The sequence below is a fragment of the Sarcophilus harrisii genome, chromosome 3, assembly GCF_902635505.1.
Source record: "Sarcophilus harrisii chromosome 3, mSarHar1.11, whole genome shotgun sequence".
NCBI lineage: Eukaryota > Metazoa > Chordata > Mammalia > Dasyuromorphia > Dasyuridae > Sarcophilus > Sarcophilus harrisii.
Window position 1 is genome coordinate 469,017,558 of NC_045428.1, and position 21,621 is coordinate 469,039,178.

Consider the following 21,621-nt stretch of genomic DNA (forward strand, 5'->3'; position numbering starts at 1 on the left):
GAATCAAATAGAGTTGATGAGATCACTGAGCAAGACAGTATGGAGGGAGAAGAGAAAAGGGCTCAAGACAGAGTCTTGGAGAATATCCATGGTTTTGGGGTGTGTTCTGGATGAAAATCTATCAACAGAGACCAAAAAATGAAAAGACAGGTTGGAGAAGGAAAGAGGAGTGTCATAAAACCTAATATGATACAGTAGTCAGAAGAAGATAATCAGCTGTATCCAATGTTGCAAAGGTTGAGAAAGAGGATTTGGGGGGGAAAAAACCAACCACCACACACTTTAGACTTGGCAATTAAAAGGGGGATGAAGAAGGAAATAAACATTTATATAGTGCCTACCAGGATATCATGTGCTATTAAGCACTTTACAAATATGTCACTTCAAACTCATAACTAGCATGTGAAGGAGGTACTGGTCACTGGTAACTTTGGGAGACATTACAGAATATTAGAAGAGAATAAAAGGGGAAAATATAGAGGTGTCTAATATAGATATCTTTATTATCTCTTTCTCAAGGAGTTTAACCACAAAGGGGCAGAAAAATAAAAGATGATGGAAAACAGAAATGTTATGGTTTGGTGATGGTTTTTAAGGAGGTGGAGACATGGTATGTTTGTATGTAGAGAGGAAGGAACCAATAGAAAGGGAGAGAATGAAGATAAAAGATAAGTAGTAATAGTGGTGACAATTCACTGGAAGTTAGAGGGGAAGAGTGCATGTAGAAAAGTTGAATTTGAAAACTGGACCTCCTTTTTTTCAGAGAGCAGAATGAAGGAAATAGTAGGGGAAAATGTCTGGATGATGTGATTGGAGGAAGAACTTAAAGTAAATGACCTCAATTAGTTTTGGTGAAGTATGAAGTATCATCTCCAAATGAGTCTAAGAAGAGAGGAGGAGGTTTAGAAGAACTATTGTGGGGAGTAAGACAGTATTGTTGGGTCAGTAGTTGGGAGGAAAACAGGGTTTAAGGGACTTGGTCAGGATCACACAACTAGTAAGTGTCTGAAGCTGGACTGAAGCTGTCTGAAGCTCAAAAACTTTTCTGATCACTAATCATAAGGGTAGCTCAATTAAGAAAATGGGGGAACCTCACCTTTAAGAATACGTCTACAAAGTAACAATAGTAATAAGAACTAGCAATTATATGACAATTTAAGGTAGGCACCTCTAATTTACACAAGAAGAGTTTTCCTGATTCCTAGATCAGGGCTCTATCCACTCTGTTATCCAGCAGCCTTGGGGAGTGGGATAGGGAACTAATTATGAAGGAATGGAAAGCTCACCTTGTGTAGAGGGGTCCCAGTTAAGCTTAGACAACATATATTTGAAGTGAACCTAATCAACATAGTTTCATGAAATATATTCGTTATAATCTGCCTTAGTCTATATATAGAAAAGATCATAGGCTCACAGTATTTAGAGCTAGGAAAAAACTTGGAAATCATTTCTCCTTTTACAGAAACTAGAGTTAGTTGCAGAGCTGGTTCTGAGCCAAATATTTTTGACCCTAGATTAATGCTTTTTCCACTTTGTTGTGACTCCTCAATGTGTCCAGTCTGTTTTTGGAGCTTTGTCCAATCTACCCAGCTATTATCTTGTCCCATCTCTAGAAAAAAGCTCAGCAAAGAGATCATTATGGCCATCAGTCAGGCCTCAGTGATAGTATTCAAAATTATCAGATTTACAAAATGTTTTTTCTTTAAAAATTGGCATCTGCAAAAAACCAAGACATGCAAGGATTTTCACTGGGTTCCTCTAAAGCCCAGAGCATATTTAAATTTGCACAATATTTTTTTCCAGCATCTTTTTTTTTTTAATCTGGAAGCTCTCCATCTTCCTTCCTTCTTTCCCTCCCCCTCATTTCATTAGTCTATCTCACTTTGCTAAGAAGGTGTGAACTCAAAAACTTTACTGATCACTACTCTCAAGGGGAGCCTAATTAAGAGAATGGGGAACCTCATGTTTAAGAACAAATCTACAGAGAAAGTGACAAGAGTAATGAAAACTATCAATTACTTCCTAGCTGTGTGACCCTAGGCAAGTCACTTAATCCCAATTGCCTCAGGGGGAAAAAAAGAACTAGCAATTATAAAATAATTTAAGGTTTACAAAGAGCTTTACAAATATTAGCTCATTCTATCTTCATAAAAATCATGAAAGGTAGGCACTATTATTATCTTCATTTTACAGATGAGGAAACTGATTCAGACAAAAGTTAAGTAACTCATCCAGGATCACACCACTAACTGTCTGAGGCTGTTTTTGAACTCAAGTCTTCCTGACTCCTGCACTCTATACACAGTACGCTCTAGCTATTCTCCCAGCTCCAACAGTTGGGAAATCAAAGGGTCCTTAAGGCTAGAAGTACTTAGAATGATAGATACAATACCTGACATTTACAGAGAATTTTAAGGTTGCCAAGTCCTTTTAATGTCAAGATAAATGCTATAGGTATTATTAATCCATTTTATAGATGGGGAAACTGAAGTTGAGAGATTAAATAATTTCTGTGTGGTATAGTAGAGAGCTAGCCTAGAAATCACAAAAACCTCTGGGTTTAACTCCTTCCCCTGATATATTGTTTGTGTGACACTAAGCACCTCACTTTCTACCTTTTCAAGTCCTACACAATTCTCCTGGACTATAATTGCTAACCTGCTAACTGTAGAGGGAGCTTCGTCTTCCAGATCCCAGAGCCTATAAAATCAATAACCTTCTTCATTCATCTTTCAAGTTTTTGAGACAGAAGTTGAAGCCAGGTCTTTCTACCTCCAAATCTAGTCCTCTAGCAATTATATCAGTACAAATCACATACCTGGGTAGGTGGATATGGACCTACCTAGTTTCTCACATTTGCTCTGTCCATATGGAAGGAAAAGATTGCTTTAAGGCAGACAGTAAAATTACCCTTTTTATTCATTTTTTTCAAAGATGAAAATTGATTCTTTAAAATTCTTACCCTTTTAAAATTAACAGATGGTATGTTAAAAAAGTGTTTTTACTGAGTTTAAAAACAAATATCATCCTAATGACAATTGGTGTAATGCGCTACTTAATTAGTAAATTGGCAAACGAGATGAGTTTCAACATATATAACTTAAAGCATTTTCTAGCAGAGAAGGGCCTGGAGGATTGTTTTTCCCCCCCCCCATCACTTTGATAACTGCAGCATTAATGAAACACAATTGTATTTTGTAGTATAACACTCCCCCTAGTGGAGCAATTGGTAAATCCGTAAAATTCCTTTTGATTCAAATGATGTTACATTTTCCTCTTTCCTCACTTTGCAGATGAAAAAGCTGAGCCTCATAGAGGGCAGGTAATTTGTCTTCATCATCTCTCACCTGGAGTTTTGCTTTAGCTTTTCTAATTGTTCTCCTATTTGTGGAAATGGGACTTCACATCACTCTACTTTTCAGTTCATTTTCCACACGGCTGCCCAAGTGATCTTCCCTAAAGCACAGGTGTGATCACAATGTTTCCCTTACAGGATTTCCTGTCATATTTCTCTTCATGTATTTCACGGTAAAGCCAAGCTGGATTTCTTGCTGTTCCTCACACATGACATTTCATTTCTCGTATCCAGACTTGGGTACAGACTGTCCCCCAAACTTAGAAATCACTCCTTTCTAACTTCTTTAGCTACCTTCAAAGCTGAATTTAAAAATCACTTTCTAAGCCTGAAAAGACTTATATGAACTGATACTGAGTGAAGGGAGAACTAGAACATAGTACGCGGTAACAAGATTGTGATGACTGCAATTTGCTCTTCTGAGTAGAGTATGAATTTACAGAAGTCTTTCCAGACTTTTTTGTACTTATCATATTCATCATTTCTTCCATTACATTCATTTGCCACAATTTGTTTAGCCATTCTCCAACTGAAAGCCATCTACTTTGTTTCCAGTTCTTTTAGGCCACAAAAAGTGCTGCTATATGTTTCTCCCTAAGGTATATACCTAACAGTGAACTCTAGGGATCAAAGATATAGACATTTTAAGCCACTTTCTTTGCAAAATTCCAAATTACTTTTCATAATGGTATACAATGATGGTAATGGATATACTGAACTCAGCCATAAAATGACAGTGATAAAGATAGAAAATGAATTATAAAACAGAACTCGGCTGTAATAGGGTCACTATCTACAAGGGTTCCTCATTACTCCTACAATATGAATTAGGTTGTTTTTAGAATGTCAATAAAACTGCCTTTGGGAGTTGGCACAAGGAACAAGAAACTAAGATTTCAACTGCACTTCCCTTAACCTACCTTTCCATAAGCTTCTGGTGATGTTAACATGGCTTCCTGGTTACATAAGGATATAAAAGGCCCATCCATGGGGAGATGTTCCAAGATCATTTAAGTTACCATAACTTGCCTGACTGATCAGACACAATTCTTATGTAAAGAGGTGGGAGGAAATGGGATATAATTTCTACCCAAACTAAGTACTGAGTTTATTGAATATATTTTCCATGCCATAGCTAAGTAAATTCTTTTTGCTAATCGTTAAATTGTCTAACATTACTGAACCTAAATTTAACAAGGTAATAGTTTGCTCATCACACCAGGAATTTTCTGCAAACAAAAAACACACCTAAAAGAAAAACATATAGAGCTTAAATGAGAGCAATGGGGGAAAAGTTTTTATGCTTCTGATGAATTAAAAAAAGCAAAAGTATCAATAATGCAATAATAAAAATAAAATCAATAAGAGAAAAAAGCATTATGCTTAAAGACAACAAAGATAATGAATATTCAAATTCAATATCAATTATTAAATTTATTATACCAAATGACTAATTGCACAAAAATAAAACTAAATAAAATGAAAAAAAAAAAGCTTGATAGCAGCAGTAGCCCTTTCTTAGCCTACTTTGGAGCTTGTAAGCTCAGAGGTCATTCATGATGACTATGTGAAATTTAAGGCAAGCCTTTTCCCAGTTATATGTAACTCATCACAGAGAATCACCTAACTGGTTGCTTAGTGAGAGGAGCTGATTACTCTGGGGACCTGTTAAATCAAGAGAGTTTCTTGTTGGAATCTCTTGACTCTAGCAGTCCAGGTAAGAAGAACCAAAAAGTGACAGACAGTTCTCTACCCTGGTAACAGTGACTTCATATAGAACATGGACCTTAACTAGGAGGATTTGTTACAGGGATCCTTAGCAGCTTTTGATCTTTTGTATTTTCTTGATTGTAAATGAGGTTTTTTGACTAATTTATGCATTTGGAATGTCCAGAGGCCTCATCAGAGTCCCTAAATGGCAGTAATCGTGGTATCCAAATTAATAATGACTTGATGGCAAATGTAGCATCTACATCAAAGAGAAAGGCCTTCAGAAAAAAAAACAAAAACAAAAACAAAAGTAACTTGACTGTTTGATCAAACAGTATGCAGTGACATGCTGAAATGTGGGGCTAACTCTAGGTCATAGTTAATGTAAATTCAATTAGAATAATAATTCTCTAAGAACAAGAATATATATAGAAAGATAAAAGAAAGAAAACAATATTGGAAAGAAAACAAAAATGGTATTTCTGTGATTACTGAATGAAAAACTGGGCTATATTTATTCTAAAGAATCAATTGGGGCCACTAGTTGGTGAATAGATAAAGCATCAACCCTGAAGTCAGGAGGACCTGAGTTCAAATCTAACCTCAGACACTTGGACCTTGGGGAAGTCACTTAATCCCAATTGCCTCAGGGGGAAAAAAAGAATCAATTAAACACTTATTAAATATCTACTATGTGTAAGAAGCTAAAGATACAAAAAAAGTCACTGGGAATACAAAAAGAAATCATGACAGTTGTAAAAACTGATTTATGCTAAGGCTTAAAGATCTTATAAATAAACAAATGGGAAAATATTAAACATAGCCTTTGCATGATAATCAATAAAAAACATAACCAAAAGATAGAATCATCTAATCTGATCCCCACATTTTGCAGAAAAGAAGACAGGCCCAGAGAAGCAAAGTTATTTTTCCAAAGTCACAAAGACAGTAAGTGGTAGAATCAGGATTCTAACTTGGCTCTTAGAAATCCAACCTGAGCAATTTATAGGAGAATAGAAGCTAAAATTATTATAAATACAACAAACAAAAAGAACTACATGTTAAAGGTTTTCAATGCATTATTAAATGTAATTGCACCCCCAAAAACTTCCATTTAAAATAACCTTTCACTAATGGACATAAACAAATTGTAGTGTACTAATGTAATGTAATAACGCTGACGCAATTAAGATCGCAAGTTTGAGGAATACAAAGAAATCTGAAAAAAGGCTTTAAAAAATGGGAAAAAAAAAAAGCAGAACCAGAAGGATAAGATACACACTAACTTTCTTAGATAAGAAAATTGAATGACAATGATCAAACAAAATCTCAGGATGAATTAGGAACAATTGAAAAAATGGTTTTGATATTTTATGCACTGAAAGTTATTTCCATATAATAGTTACTAATAATGTAATCTTTAGTAGTGTTGTTCAGTGTTATGTATTCGATAAAAAAATAAAAATAAATTCAATGGAAATATTTCTGTAGAAAGATCAATTAGATTCTGAATTTAAATTCCTTAAATTTAAATTCAGAATTATCAACAATTCATGAAGAATATATACTTATTCCCATTAAAAGAGTTCTTTGAGGTTAATAAACTCCTTTCCTCACAATAATTCTCTAAGAGATTGAAAGTAATATCAATTTTTAAAGTGAAATATTTTTAAAGTAAAAATGAGGAAACTGAGGCACAGAAAAGTTAAATAACGTAGTCACAAAGAAACAAGTATCCTGAATCTTAAGTCATCTGTGTGTTCTCTTTAGCAGACAAGCAGATGCCACATTGATTCAAGTCAAAACACATTTAATTAACTACGTAATAAAATAAGTGACAAGACAGATTGCTCCCTTGCACAATGAAGTGCAGTAATAACACAAGCTATTACTGCACTTACAATGGAAAAAGGAACAAAAACTAGGAATGCACACAGGCAGGCAACTCATGCTGCCAAGGCAGTTTAGCTGCCTTTTTTCTGCCTTGGATGCTGTTGCTTACTCCTGGTGGAGCTGTCAATGTCCTCTGCTATAAGCTGCATTCTTCAAGAGCCCTTGGTTGTTCCACCCTTTCAGTTGCATTCTGCCAGTAATCTCACTGAGCTGCTCTCTGCTGCCATCTGTTGACACCTTAATTGAATTCAGCACAGTGAGAATCTTAGCTCCAATTTTAGCTTATCAAGACAGAGAAAGATATTCTAACTCTTTTGTGTGTCCAGATTAATCAGCTGCACCCAAAATACTAGTTAGAAAAAGAGAACTCTGGTGCTCAGGCTTGGGACCTCACAATTTAAAATCTTATTTGAATTACGGTGATGAATTAAAAAAAGTAAAACTATAAATCACGATTTTGGATAATGCAACAATAATAAAATCAATAAGAGAAAAAAGCATTATGCTTTATGAATTTAATATGAATTATCTTTTTACCTCCTCAAATATCCCTGGTTGCCACACTTACTTCTTGAAAATTATGCTATGAATTAAGTTTTTAAAATTTACCAAGGAGATAGCATATCTTGTCTATTTTGTGGCCAAGCATAAAATGGTACTGAGTAGGTACTAAGATGAACAATGAGCATCCAAAGACTCCAGGAGGCAGTTGCTGATTTGAGATAGATAGGAGAGAGATAAGAAATGAATGCAGATTTGGGAGTAATTTGCAAGGAAATAGTCATGAAAGCGATGAAAGCAGATGAGAGTAAAGAAAGAAGAGAAGAGGATCCAGGAAGAATGGGTTAGAGTATCTACACACAGAGGGCAAGATCTGGATGATGATCCAGCCAAGGAGATAGAGGAGATAAGACAGAAAAAAATTGCAAGTTATGGGAGTTGAGAAAATTGATGAATTAGGAATCCTGAATAAGAGTCCCTGCAGTTTTTATTGTGATGTCTTCATGATAAGAAAGTAACAATTCAAAGGCAACATCACAACAGAGTGTAAGCTCTGGATGTTTCTCCCTATTAGAAAAGCTTCGAGTATAGTCTTAGCAACAGCTTGAGGCTGCTTTCCAATGACAAATTTAACTAAATATAGAGGGTGTCATTAATAGAAGGCTGGCTACTTATTAATGAATTCTTTAGCCATGAAACAAAGAAAAATTTTAATTGGTTCTCAATCCCATGCAGTCCTATTTTATTTCTACAATGAGGGTGCTAAAAGTCACATTTTTAGATTTATATATAAACTTGAACTTGGCTATTGATAATGAAGTCCTTGGCTAATGACCTAAATAGACATTTTGCTGAAGAGAGAAACTGATTCATATCAATCTTCATGAACACTCTCAATATAAATGAAACTAGAACAATGTGATAACAATATGAAAGCATGGAGTTAGTACAATTGATCTTATCACATGTCTAGAGGTTCCATTATTCCATAGAGCATTTTGGTCATTTCATATTGCAGTATTCATAATTATTTACAAAAAGACTACTACAAAAATAATTGCAGTTCAAGACACCAACAATAGTTACAGAAGATGAAAAGAAAAAGAAATTCTATAAAGAGTTCAAAAAGACACCTCAAGTTAAATGACAATGATTTTTATATTAGTTTCAATGCTAAGGTGAGAGTATGGATGGTAAGAAATTTGCTGGAAAAAAATTCAAGAAAGAGGAAAACAAGAAGCCAAAGACTATATAGGCTACACAGAAGTCTCACTCCTTTATATCATGAATGCTTCCTTTGAGAAAAGAATTGGTAGAAGCTGGACATGGTGAACACCAAATACCATTTTTAAGTGGAACTGATTATATTTTAACAGATAAAAAAGACATTATTGATGTAGTAGTTATGCTTGAACTAGCTATCTTTGTAGATGCAACACCAATTATGTCCTATAAATGAAACAATTTCAAATAATCTAAATGATCACAAAAATAGGTATGCTTAACTCACTGGAAAAAAATGTACACACAACACACTTTTAAGTTTCATCTTCATTATTAACATTTTCTTCATTACTATTTAAGGCTAAATAATCAGCTGAAAACAATAAATTAAGCCCTGATCTGTATCATTTACCAATTTCAAAGATGTAAGAGCTAAGTTGAAAATTTAACAACTGGCTCTTGCAAGATGGTTTGAACTGACTCCAGCACACCCAATAGCAGAAATGGCAATTAGTACTGATAATAATTTTAATACAGAAGTTTAATCAATATAAATGCATTACTAAAAGAGACCAAAAGAATATAAATATCTTAGTTAGCAAGCACTTGACTTACTTGCATGTCAGATAATAATGGCAGTCAAAAAAAACGAAAGCATCAATTTAGAAAATAAACTCATTTGTAAAATCTTATAAACAGACATGATTACAAGCAGTATCATTTCATAAGGCAGAGAGAATCAGTGGTGGGTAAATTAGTTATAAAAGGCCTTGGTAAGAGATCCAATCTAACAAGGTGACTCAAAGGGCAAACAGAAGGAAAATAGAAATGATCCAGAAACTATTTTCTCCATCAGGAACTAAAGATTCACTATATTGCAACCCTAACATCACAATCCCAAGTGTGTTCATAGAAGAGGTAGAAATTACACTCGAGAGAACCAAGATAGAAAAAGCAGATTAAAGGAAACCAAATATACAAGAGGAGTTACAAGCTGGAAAGGAGACAGCTGTAAAGTTATCTTAATCCAGTTTTTAAAGTGGGGAAAGAGAAGATAATCAAGTTTGTGGAAAGCTCAGATTTTATTAAAACATGGAGAGAAAGGGTGACTGAGGAAACATCAACAACTAATGACCTATATGTTTACTTTCCTGTTTATACAAAATCTTTTTTAGATACACACACACACACACACACACACACACACAGAAGATATTTTCAAAGAGGGCCTTAACATAGATCAAGCATACTTTCTCAAGTGATATTCCACAACATACTACAACTTTATTATCACATACTAAAAGAAGAGATAAGACCTCCTTGTACTTATTTTTAATTGATTATGAAAAGGTACTTTGTTCTGTATAATAAAATATCACCTTAGAGGTGCTCTTCCAACAAGGTGTGTCCCAATCCATATGTTAAAATAACTGAAGATTCTTTAAAAGATGTAACAACAGAAATAATCTTATTTAATTATCCATCTCCTGATCATGAACATCAGGTACTACCTTAAACAGGAAAGTGCAGGATTGCCAAAGGTGATTGCCATTGGGGTGAAGGAGATTCAACACAGACTCCAATTTGAAAAGGAATTTCCTGTGGACAGTGAGGTAGTCCCTTCTGAGAAGACCATTTGTGAATGACATCATGCTGGTTGCTGGTTCTTAGAATATGAAAAAGCCTTTGCTCATGCTTATGCACACTGAAAAGATCAAGTGAATAAAAGAATCTTTTATCTATATTATGACATTCTACTCAATGGGCAAACCATTGAGCTTATTTCTATCTTTCCTCTTCTTTCCTTTCTCTCTCTCTGGCAAACATAGCAAATGGACAATGAACTGGGCCCAGAATCAAATAGAATGAAAATAATAAATTTCTTTAATGATTCCAAATTTCTTGGAAAAAAAAAAAGTTCTATCAAGGTTGTATGGTTAAGTCATGGAACACTACAATTTTGGAGGAATTAAGAATGAGTAGCACTCAGACAGCAAGGAGACACATGGTTAGTATGAATAAGCTCTAATAAAATAAAAAAGGAATTTTGAAATGGAATAAGAGTTAACATCAAAGACCCCCCCCCCAAAAAAAAGGTCAAAAAATTTGTTAGTGACATGGCAAGAGCAAGGGATAATTAATTCATGCACTTACAGTTAGAAAGTAACCTCCTTGAAAATAAGCAGTTTTATTCTTTGTATCCATATTTCTAGTGTTTGCCACAAAGAATTGTGGGCAATTTTGTATGGCTCACATACAAAAAGTTATAGACCAAGGGAGGGTTTTAAGGATAGAGGAGACTTGGGCATGTTTGTAGGCAATAGGGAAATAGTAGACAGAGAAAGATTAAAGATAAATGAGAGAGTAAGGATAATGAAGTTTGGAATGGGATCACTTGTTCACATGGATGGGTTTGCCTTGGAAATATTTGCAGAAACCACCTGGGAAGTTATCATTTGAGAAGGAAGGGAAGAAGCAGCTCATCAAATGACCTCATTTTTTTCAGTTAAATATGAGACAAGATCCTTAGCTGAGATGATGGGGCAAACGGAAGACATGGAAGGTTTGGAGACCGAAAGGTTCTAAAAAGCCACTCTGGTGAGTGGGCCAATGAATCCAATGAGAATTGCCTTGCCACACTGAGGGCCAGGTGAGATTACGCATCATAAATCTGCACTACATTCAATTAGCATGGTTTTGTTAACTTCTGAGGCTTCTTTCAGCAGCACAAAAGTAGGAACAAAGTCAACAAAGGATGGGAGTCATCTAAAGATAAGATTTGGTGAGCCAACATCAGTGACCTATAGAAGTACAAGGGACTACAGAGAAGTGGGGAACCTTTCTTCTGTCACAGGTCATTTGGACGTTTGTAAAATCATTGATGAGCCATACAAAATTATCAATTTACAGAACTCAAGTTGTAGGAGGTTGCTGTACCTGGCTTTCAGTTCAGCATCACTTGTGGTTGATTATGCAAACGATTTCATGGGCCATAAGCAGCTGGTAGCCAGAAGTTCCCCACCCTGAACTAGATCTAACTGCTTTTTCTGTTCAAGATGAGAAAAGAGGAAGAATGCAGTCACTGCAAGGGTGATGGTCTGGGAAAGAACCAAGAGACTAGAGGTCAAAGGGAGGATGGAGAATAGGGTTTAGAGATGGACAAGAGAGGAGGAAGGATAATATGAACAGATAAGGGAATTTCGGAGTTTGTAGAGTGAAAGAGGTACAACTGATGGTGACACAAGAGTAGTTAATGAAAAATAATTTGAGGAACTGGGAAGTTAGGGTGTTTGAGAGAATATCAATATATACAATGAATTAAATTTTTCAGGAGAAAAAGAGGTACTGACCCCATTGAGGAAAGAAGGGTGACATTTTGGAGATCAAAAGAAAACGGCTATCAGAATATTAATTGGGTGACAGAATGAACCTCAAGAAAGTTGTGAGATGAAGTAGTGAAAAAATAAGATTTCAGACATAGGCAAATTTGTTACTTATGGAACAGACATTCTGGAAAACAGCACAGAGTGGATAACATTAAAGTAGAATATTGCTGCTGTTAGTTGAGATGGAAATAAAGGTGAAAGCAGTGAGGGATGGGAAACTGTTTTGAATAATGATAGTTGTGAGTTTCTAATCACTGATGGGAGAAGGTATGAGAGTGGGTCTTTATTAAAGTTTGATGAATGAGCTCAGTAAATTACCAATAACCCTAGGATTTTGGCCCCAGGGTGGCAATCTTTCAGGATTAGGCAGTTCAGAGGAAGGGGATTAGTGTAGAGGGCAGGATGCAGATGTAATGAAGTTTTTCTCCAGGAGGAAGGCAGGAACAGGCCTAACAGGCCTCAGATATACACAGAGGGAGGCAAGATAGGATGCAGTTTCTGTCATTCCCAATGAGGAAGATGCCAGATGTGAAGACTGGGGAGGAATTTACCCACTCCAAAATCTTAAGATCACAGTTCTTGATTCCTTTTACCATTAAAACCAAGAGCCTTATCCCCAGGCCTTAACCATATTGACAACTCCAGAATATTTGACATTGTTCACTATTATTGGACTTCTTGGAACCTTTTTTCCTTGACTTCCATAACATGTCCTCTACCTCAGACATTCTTTTTGGCTTGTTTTTCCTCCCTTTTAAACATTGGTATATTTCCATATTTTGGGGCCTCCTCCTTACTTCTCCCTTGGTGATCTTATTCACTATCATTTCACTCATCACTCATTCAAATGACTCCTAAATCAACCCAAAAATCTCTAGTCCATTTTTTCAAGTGCCCGCTATTTCTACCTGAAAGTCTCAGCACTTCCAAGCTGATCTTTCTCACTCCATCATTCCCACAATTACTGACTACATTTTGATGACACCGTTCTTTCATCAACCAAATTCTTTTATCTCAATAACCTTTAACCATTACCTCTACCCTCATCCAATCTGTCGTTTAGTACAATTGAGTCTTAATTCTATTTCTATCCATCATCTCTCAGTGTTACCTCATCTATAAAATGAGGAATGCATAGACTCTGAGATCCCTCTCAACTTTGGACCAAAAGTTATTATTTTTTGTATCATTTACTTCTGTGGCATGCTTGTGAAGCCTTTAGATTACTTTTCAGAAAATTTTTAAGTAGATAAAAAACATATGGAAAACATTTATATATAATTTTTTTCCCTCTTGAGTTCATGAACACCCCCTCATCACCATCAAAATCCATACTCAAGATTAATGTAGTCTTGCTCTAGATTTGTCATTCTCTGATTTAAGAATTTAAAAAGCTGTCAATAAAGTATGGGGTAGGAGTGAGGATGGTCAAATCTTTGCATTAAGTATGTCTTATAAGGGTTTGACACCTTAAAATATATAGGGAATTGACATATATAAAACCCAATGCCATTTATTCCAGCATGCATAAATGACCAAAAAATATGAAAAATACTTCTCAAATGAGCTGAAAACAATAACTAAATAGAATAATGCAGTGAAAGGGTCATAGTAGAAAAGCAAATCAAAACAACTGAGATTTCTTAACACTAAGCACACACTGGTAAAGAGGACAGATACAAAGTTGGATGGGCTTTGGGGACAAATGTACTGTTGAAGCTAGTAACTGGACAAGCAATTGAACTATGGTTAAAAAAAAATTACTGAAATATTAATGCTTTTGGGTCAAATGCCAGTAGTGAGAAAATATCCCCAAGAAGCAAAGTCTTGATATATGCTAAGATGCCCATAGCTTGATAAATGGATAAAAATTATGGTACACAAATATAAATGAATCTTACTGTTATATAAAAGTGGAAAAAAAAAAACCCATGAGAATCATGGATTGGTGTAAAGTGAATAAAAGAAAAACAATATAAACAAATGGAAATGGAAAAAAAAGATAAAAATAAAAACTGAACAACTATGATGACCCTGGATGTTCAATTCTTTGCATATATGAGAGGCAGCCCATACGCAGACTTAATATAATGATTAGTTTTGTTGAATTGCTTTTTTTTTTTTTTTTTGATATAAGGGACACCTCACTACATATCACTAAGTTGAGGAAGTGGCAAGGACGACATATATGAAAAAGTTAATACAAAACCAAAAAAAGTTAAAACAAAATTTTAAAAATATAAAATTAAGAAAAAATCTATTGGTCAATATTATAATGGTGATTTAGAATTAGAACTGAACTCAGTCTTCAATTTGGGGAAAGAAGGAAAAAAAAGATAAAGACGATAATGTTTTTGTAAAGTTTTTATTGTGAAATATTTGATTTAGAAAAAAGTACAAAATGTCAACAGTCAGATGTGTGCAAGTACAGTATTTCAATAGTTTATACATGTGAACAGCTCAACAGCTTCACTGCAAAATGCATATTTAGACCAATACTATCTAAAAAGGACTGTAATATTAACAGGCTTAAAGTACATAAATAACTTGAGCCAAAGTGGCTATGACTTGTCAATGCTAATGAACAGCTGAAAACAAGCTAAAAAGCACAATACAGCACACAATATTATCTCCTTACAGATCCACAGTTAAAGAACATCAGGCCATTTTGTCAATACACTACAGATCCAAGACATGATGGTCTAGAACTCAATGTATTTGTTTACAATCTTTAAAAATTTAAGTTTTAAAATGAGGTCATGGAATAAAAAGAAAAAGGGCATATTTAAATTAGGACTAAACACTGTGAAGCCCTTAAAAGGTTTTAGCATTAGAATTTACAAAGCTGACATAGTCAATTGAATTTCCCGGTGTTCCTTAAAACAAAAATAAAAACAATTTAAAATTGCAGCAACTTCACAAGTTTGAATGTGAGTGTTATTGAGTGTTACTAAAATGGATGGTTTGCTTTAAAAACTATGATGACTAATAGAGAATGAGAAATAGGTATGAAATTGGAAAAATACCAGTTATGAAAGATTTTAAATGAAAATAAACATCTTTTTGATTTAGTAAATCTTCTCAGCATTAAAATGCACTATAGTATAGTACAACTTGGGCAGAAAATGCTAAGTTAAAAGCACAGTATGTGTATTTAACCTATGAAGACTATTAAACTTAATGTAACTCTTTCTATATATATGTATGTGTGAATATATATGTATATATACACATACACATATATTTACACACACGCACACACACATATTAAACTTGATGGAAATAAATTGATGCTTTTATTTTCAAGTTAGAAATATTCAGGATATGCTTTACTTGAAAACTAACCCAACTTTGTACTTCTAAATAGGGCATATCAAAAAATGAAAGTATGATTCTACATTGAAAAATTTGTAGGAATAAGCTACTAAAACACCAGCCATTTCAAAAGACTAGTACCACCCACAAACTGTATTGGAAAAAGTCAACCTTTCCAAGGGCAATAAAATTAAAATGTTGGTTTAGATAATACTTTAAAACATTAAAAAATTTTACAATGATATGTCTAGTAATAAGTATGTGGTGAGCACAATAGTTTGCCCAGAGCAGAGTTGAGCTGGTTTAACCTATAAGATATTAGGGGCAAGAAGTGCTGATTTCATTGTATGTAAATAGTAAACCCAATAGAGTGCTAGATTATTTTTAATGCTTATGAAGTAAAAGGCTGAAGTGATACATTTTTAAAGCAGACCAATTCCATTCAAGGCTCAAAATTATTATTTTTTTAAGTTTTTTTTTTTTTTTTTAAAAAGGCCCAATATATATTTTACACTAACATAATACATACATCATCCTATACTATCCTTTTGAGAATAATGATTTAAGACACTGGGACAGTTTGATGTGTAAACATCACTGGAATCTATTTGAAGTTCCAACTTATTCAAAGAAAAATAAACAATAGCTTCAAAGGAAATTTAGAAAACATTAGAATTTATCCAATTATGCAGTGGTGACTACACATATTAATTCTATTAATCAGATAAAAGTAGACAAAACAGTAGTAAAGATGTTTTAAAAAATATTAATATTCAACTAAGAAGAAATATGTGGAACTATGTATATAGCTAGACATGCATATTTCTGCACACAAATATGATTCACTGTGGCAGAATTAAAATATAATAATGTCAAAAGATTTAAAATGAAATCTTTTGGAAATGATTGACAAAATAATAGGACCAATATCATCCCCTATCCTACAGACACAAATCACAACGACCTAAAAAATCTATATGCACTAATTGTTGCTAGTTCTTAACACAACCTGAAGAACCTCACTAGCAGTTTGCATTTTCTTTTTAATGTCTCCTGTACATACACATTATATACAAACTTTATTAAACATGATCTTAAAAACAAAACCTTATGTACAAAAGACCAGCATTCCTATAAATAAAAACATTAGGTGGCAAAAAGGCACTTGTAAGTAAAAATCTACAGTAGTCTTTACAAAACAAAAACATGTATTTTATCTTGGATACTGTACAATAAATGTTAAATCCTATCAAAATGATGAAAATACTAGGCTACCCATTGACTACTACTAATGATGCAACTATTAAAACATATTTACATATATTTCTGAATTTCATTTAATAAAAGCACCATGATTTCCCTCCTAAATTTACCATATTTCAATAGAAAGTAAAAGAACAGTCGCCAAAAACTTAAGTGTCCATAATATTCCTTATTCCAAAAGTTACATATGCCTAAAATTGAAAACGGATCATCTGAAGTTAGCAATGTCAAACAAAAAAAATTGTTGCTTTAATTCTTAAAAACGACATCTATTATTTATTGCATGTTGCATTCTTTTAAAAGAGCACTATTTTCTGTCCTTTAATAACTGTTTTAATACTATTGCTGGCAAAAAAAAGTTCTTGGATATCAAAAAATTAAAAAGATTCTTCAAGCCAGTTGAAGTATTTTATTTGAATACTTTGACAACTAAAAAAAATGCTGCATTAGTTATAAAAGTGAATAGGAAACACGCCAACTCATTTGGTGTGCAAAAATATGTTTTCTACTACACAGAATTTTAAGGGCTTCACAGAATTATTTGAATTTACAATTTAAGCAGAACACTAAATATGAATATAATATTTCCTCAAGGTGATGTTAATATGCTTCCACTTTTATCAAACTTTTTACCCTTCGACAATGCTGCAACCTGTTTGAGTAGTTCTCTATTTTTGGCCTGTAGTAGACAAAAAACACTTGTGATTAAAAATAAGGTTTTTGTAATAAAAAAAAATTTTTTTAAGGATAATTCCATTAATATTACATAAACAATAGCAATATTACAATTTACTTTGCAAAAGATTTCAAAAGTAATTTAGAAACTCATGGTTCATTAGCCTTTAGAATGGACTTTTACCACTCTCTTTAACAATGTTATTGCTAATAATCAACACTACTTTAACTGCACATTATGCTTTATGATTTATCAAGCCCATTCATATATGCCATTGCATTTGGTTCTCACAAGAATTCTTGAGGGAGCCAAAGCAAAGTCTTTTCTCAATTTTACAAATGAGGACATAGATTCTATGAAAAGACTTGCCCAATAGGTTTTCCAACTCAGTCTGGTTCTCTTCTACAGAATATACCACATGTTTTCAAAACACAAATGAATACATCCTCACTGTGAACACTAGATCCAAATAAAAGGTACTATTACTATTTTGTGTAATTTTTTTGGGTGCTAGAAATGTTAAAACCTAAAGCCCACATACTATTCACTACCTGTTTGTTGGTTTCAACCTCACTTTTATTTGATGTTACCCAATTTGATGGCCTTGTCTTGTTCTCAAGTGACTTTTTTTTCTTTTCCTCTTCAAATGCATTTCAATCTTCTATTATTTTAAAGCTTTTTGATAAAATATTTACTATATCCCAACAACCCAATTTATGTAGGAAACTATGCTTGTTTCCTATAAGAAATTCAAAATCTGATCACTTCTTGGCACCCTCCTCTTTCAACATTCCAAAACTCATTCAATATTTTCATTTTTTGTCCTTACTTCTCATCAATGGTAATGAGGGTTTAAGATCTTATCAATTTAAATTTTACAAAATTAAAAATCCCAAATAGTTCTATGTATCTTCTGTTTGTGCATGGGTATGTGGAAAATGGGGGAAGAAAAAATCCAACAATTTTAAGACTGAAAAATAACTATAAAGACATCAATAAACTGAAATTTCTTACTATTTAACTAAATTCCTTACTAGCTTATTCTGAGACATTAGCTAATTTTAAAACCTTTTTTTATAAACTTCATTAGAAAATCCAGATGTAAAACACTAGAAGGTGAGAAGTACTTTAAGAAAAATCATCTCATTGGTAGTGATAATTTAACCTTGTAAAGAGAGTCAGAAAGTCTAACAAAGAAATGTGACTATAAGGATGCAATACATGGAAGATAATGATTGAAAAAATAGGATAATAGGTTTTTGGAACTTTTAGGGTTCTGCAGGAGAAACACCTGCCCCATGCATTCAGATCCTAACGTAAACGAAAACAAGTATTGAGCAAGAAATAGTTTGAATCAAGTGATATTACCACAACCCACATACTATCTTACTCTGGATTTCACTCGTATTTCTATTAGGTTTAATTATGGAATTTTTTGCAAAATACTTATAACTCAGAAAAGAATTCAACATACAAACCTAAGTGAAAAAAAAATCACTAAGGCTTTTATAAAAGACAATACTTGTTGACTACCACCAATGATACGTCTCTCTCCAAATGCATTAATTACCAAAAATTTAATAAAGAAATCATAAACAAATTTGGATAGGGGAGTTTCTTCAGGACAGACAGAAGATATTTAATTTTAGATCAAAAGAATTGTCCAGATGGTAAAGAGAGCTAGATGAAGACCTGGAATAAGGACCTGGTAATAAATTATCACTTGTCTTCTTGCATGTTGAAATTTTACCTAGACAATTCTACCATGAACTCTGGATTTACAATTTTCTCTTTAAGCAACCCACTTTATAAATCATGGAATGGATCCTGGAATTATATCATCCTTCTTCCCTGCTCCCCATGCTCTTTATCTACAATACTGTGTAGTAGGGGAAAACAATGGAAAAAAAGAAAGAAAAGAGAGATAAAGCTAGGGCATGGGAAGAAGTACACACATATGTGCCTAAAGTAAATAAATCCTTACAAAAGATATAAATCAATGAATATAATAATTTGTACTTTTTGTTCTCTGCAACTTATAGTTCAAATAAACTGTATACTAAAAAACATATTTACCTGTAGTTGTTCCACAGTTTCCTTGTGAGCTTTCTCCATACTGTTCATCTTTGTTCTCAAATTAGATTCCTGGTATTGGAAGTCTGCCTTCAGTTCAGTTAACTAAAAAAATACATCAATATATATGAATTGCATTTAGTTTTTTTTACAGCATTATTCACAATTCTATAACTCAGAGTGGTGATTAATATCAATTTAATGGGTACCAAGATGTAGTCATTTTTTCCCCAAGTATTTTGTCAGTTCACAAATACTTAAGTCTTATTAATCAATTTTAATGTTATTAAATAATAAATTAGTAATGGATTTTAATTTCAAGGCAGTAACTAAGTATGCAGTAAGTTTTAAAAACACCACCTGTTTTTCAGGGACCTTACATGGCTCTCTATAAGTCTTACAGCACTTTGGCAGTTTTTATAAGTAGGACAACTTACACAGCATACTTCAAGCGTGTCATATACGCTGGGAAATACTTCCAAGATTGACCTAAAATTTTCCTTATTCATTTTATTAAAAGGAATTATCAACCCCCCCCCACCAAAAAAGAAAAAATTCTTAAATTTTACATTATTCAAAAAGGAACATTATAATCAAAGCTTATTTTCCCAATAATCCAAAAAATTCCATTGTAATTTGCTCATCATTATTTGATATTTTTCTCGAACTAGAGGTTGGAAAAGCGCATAGAAGCAGTACTAATAAGTTTATGACTTAAAGGGAAACAGCAAATTTCAAAACTTTTTTCAACTGCTACTTGGATTACATCTATATTTGTAAGTCACCTAGTTGGTTTCTCACAAGAACTAGGTACTTCTAGCATAGTCAAGCTGAAAAAACTCCTAAATATCTATGTAAATATTATCACACACATATAAAATATATACAGAGATTTGGAATAACAAACACATCTTCAAGCTGGAAGGAAGCTAGTTGCAGGTGATGTTTCTATTTTAACTATTATAACAATAGAATTTTCATCCATAGAAAATTAAGCATTCCAATCTTTTGTACTATAAAATGCAACACTATCATTTAATTACTTAAAAGATAAACTGATGATGAAAAATAGAGAAATTTACAGAAAAAGAACTAGTGTCCTACATTCTACCTAGTTAAAATCCTTGACTCAGTTGTGGATTAAAAAAAAACTTTTCTGCTCTACTGGTTCAAACCACCTTACCACGATTGTTAATGTATTCAAAGAAATGAATACCCACTAAAATGGGTATTCCTACATTTGTATATGCTGGCTCACATTTCATATACATGATTTTTTTGCAAACATGTAAAATGCCAATTACATCTTGCTAAATTACAGGAGAAAAAATTATAAAAACAAGCTAAAATACCTGCACTGATGTGATGTTATAAAGCTGTAAAAATGCAAAATAATTAAAAATTCACTTACACTTTTCTTTCTTTGAAATTACATGTCTTCAAACAGATACTTCTTAATTCATGTTCTAATTAGACATAACAAGGGGTACTTGTTTTCAAGCAAAAGGTATAAGGGATTTCCTAATTTAAAAATTATTCAGTTAATCTCTATGAAAAGTTTAAAATTGGTTATCGAATAACAAGTAATTATCATATATTTAGATTTGCACATATATGAATTTTTATAGGGGTAGCTAAGCAGGTTGGTGGGCAGAAAGTTGGGCCTGAAGTCAGGAAAATCCAAGTTCATGCTATTCTGATTTCACTTCTAAGTAACATTCATGTATATTTACCTATAACAGAATACCCTGAATCTATAACACATATATAATTTACTATGTTGGCTCTTATACAGAAAACGTTCCACGAGGATGATTTTTATATTATTGAGCCTCATTGGCCAGATTAAGAAATGTAAATAATTGAAAAGAAAAAGCTCTTAAAAAACTCGTCTAAATTCACACATGATGCTTTTTTTCCATCCATAGAATGAGGTTCACCCATTAAGCCAAAATGAGACATTTAAAATACATGTGCACAAATGCATGCATGTGTCTGTTTTCAAAGAAAATATTCAGAAATCACTAAAAGTAAAATTGATTAGTTCTTTAGAAAAACTTTAGGGGCAGCTAGGTGATACAGTGGATAGAGCAGCAGCCCTGACTGAAGTCAGGAGGACCTTAGTTCAAATCTGGCCTAGACACTTAACATTGCCTGGCTCTGTGATCCTGGGCAAGTCACTTAACCCCAACTGCCGAAGGGGGGTGGGGGGGAGAGAGGGAGAC

The 21,621-nt window shown here is 33.4% G+C and overlaps 1 protein-coding gene across 5 annotated transcripts in view; it reads right to left on the reverse strand.

The window, feature by feature from the left end:
- Nucleotides 1-21,621, reverse strand: part of FAM76B (family with sequence similarity 76 member B) — a 76,023-nt gene that overhangs the window by 45,918 nt on the left and 8,484 nt on the right. For 3 of the 5 annotated variants that reach the window (XM_023499496.2, XM_023499495.2, XM_031961040.1), the window contains exon 9: nt 19,400-19,501. In XM_023499496.2, coding sequence (XP_023355264.1) covers nt 19,400-19,501 — 102 coding nt within the window. Of the gene's footprint in view, nt 1-14,422; nt 17,327-19,399; nt 19,502-21,621 lie in introns of those variants that run through there. The other 2 variants (XM_023499497.2, XM_003764298.4) reach the window with 1 other exon arrangement.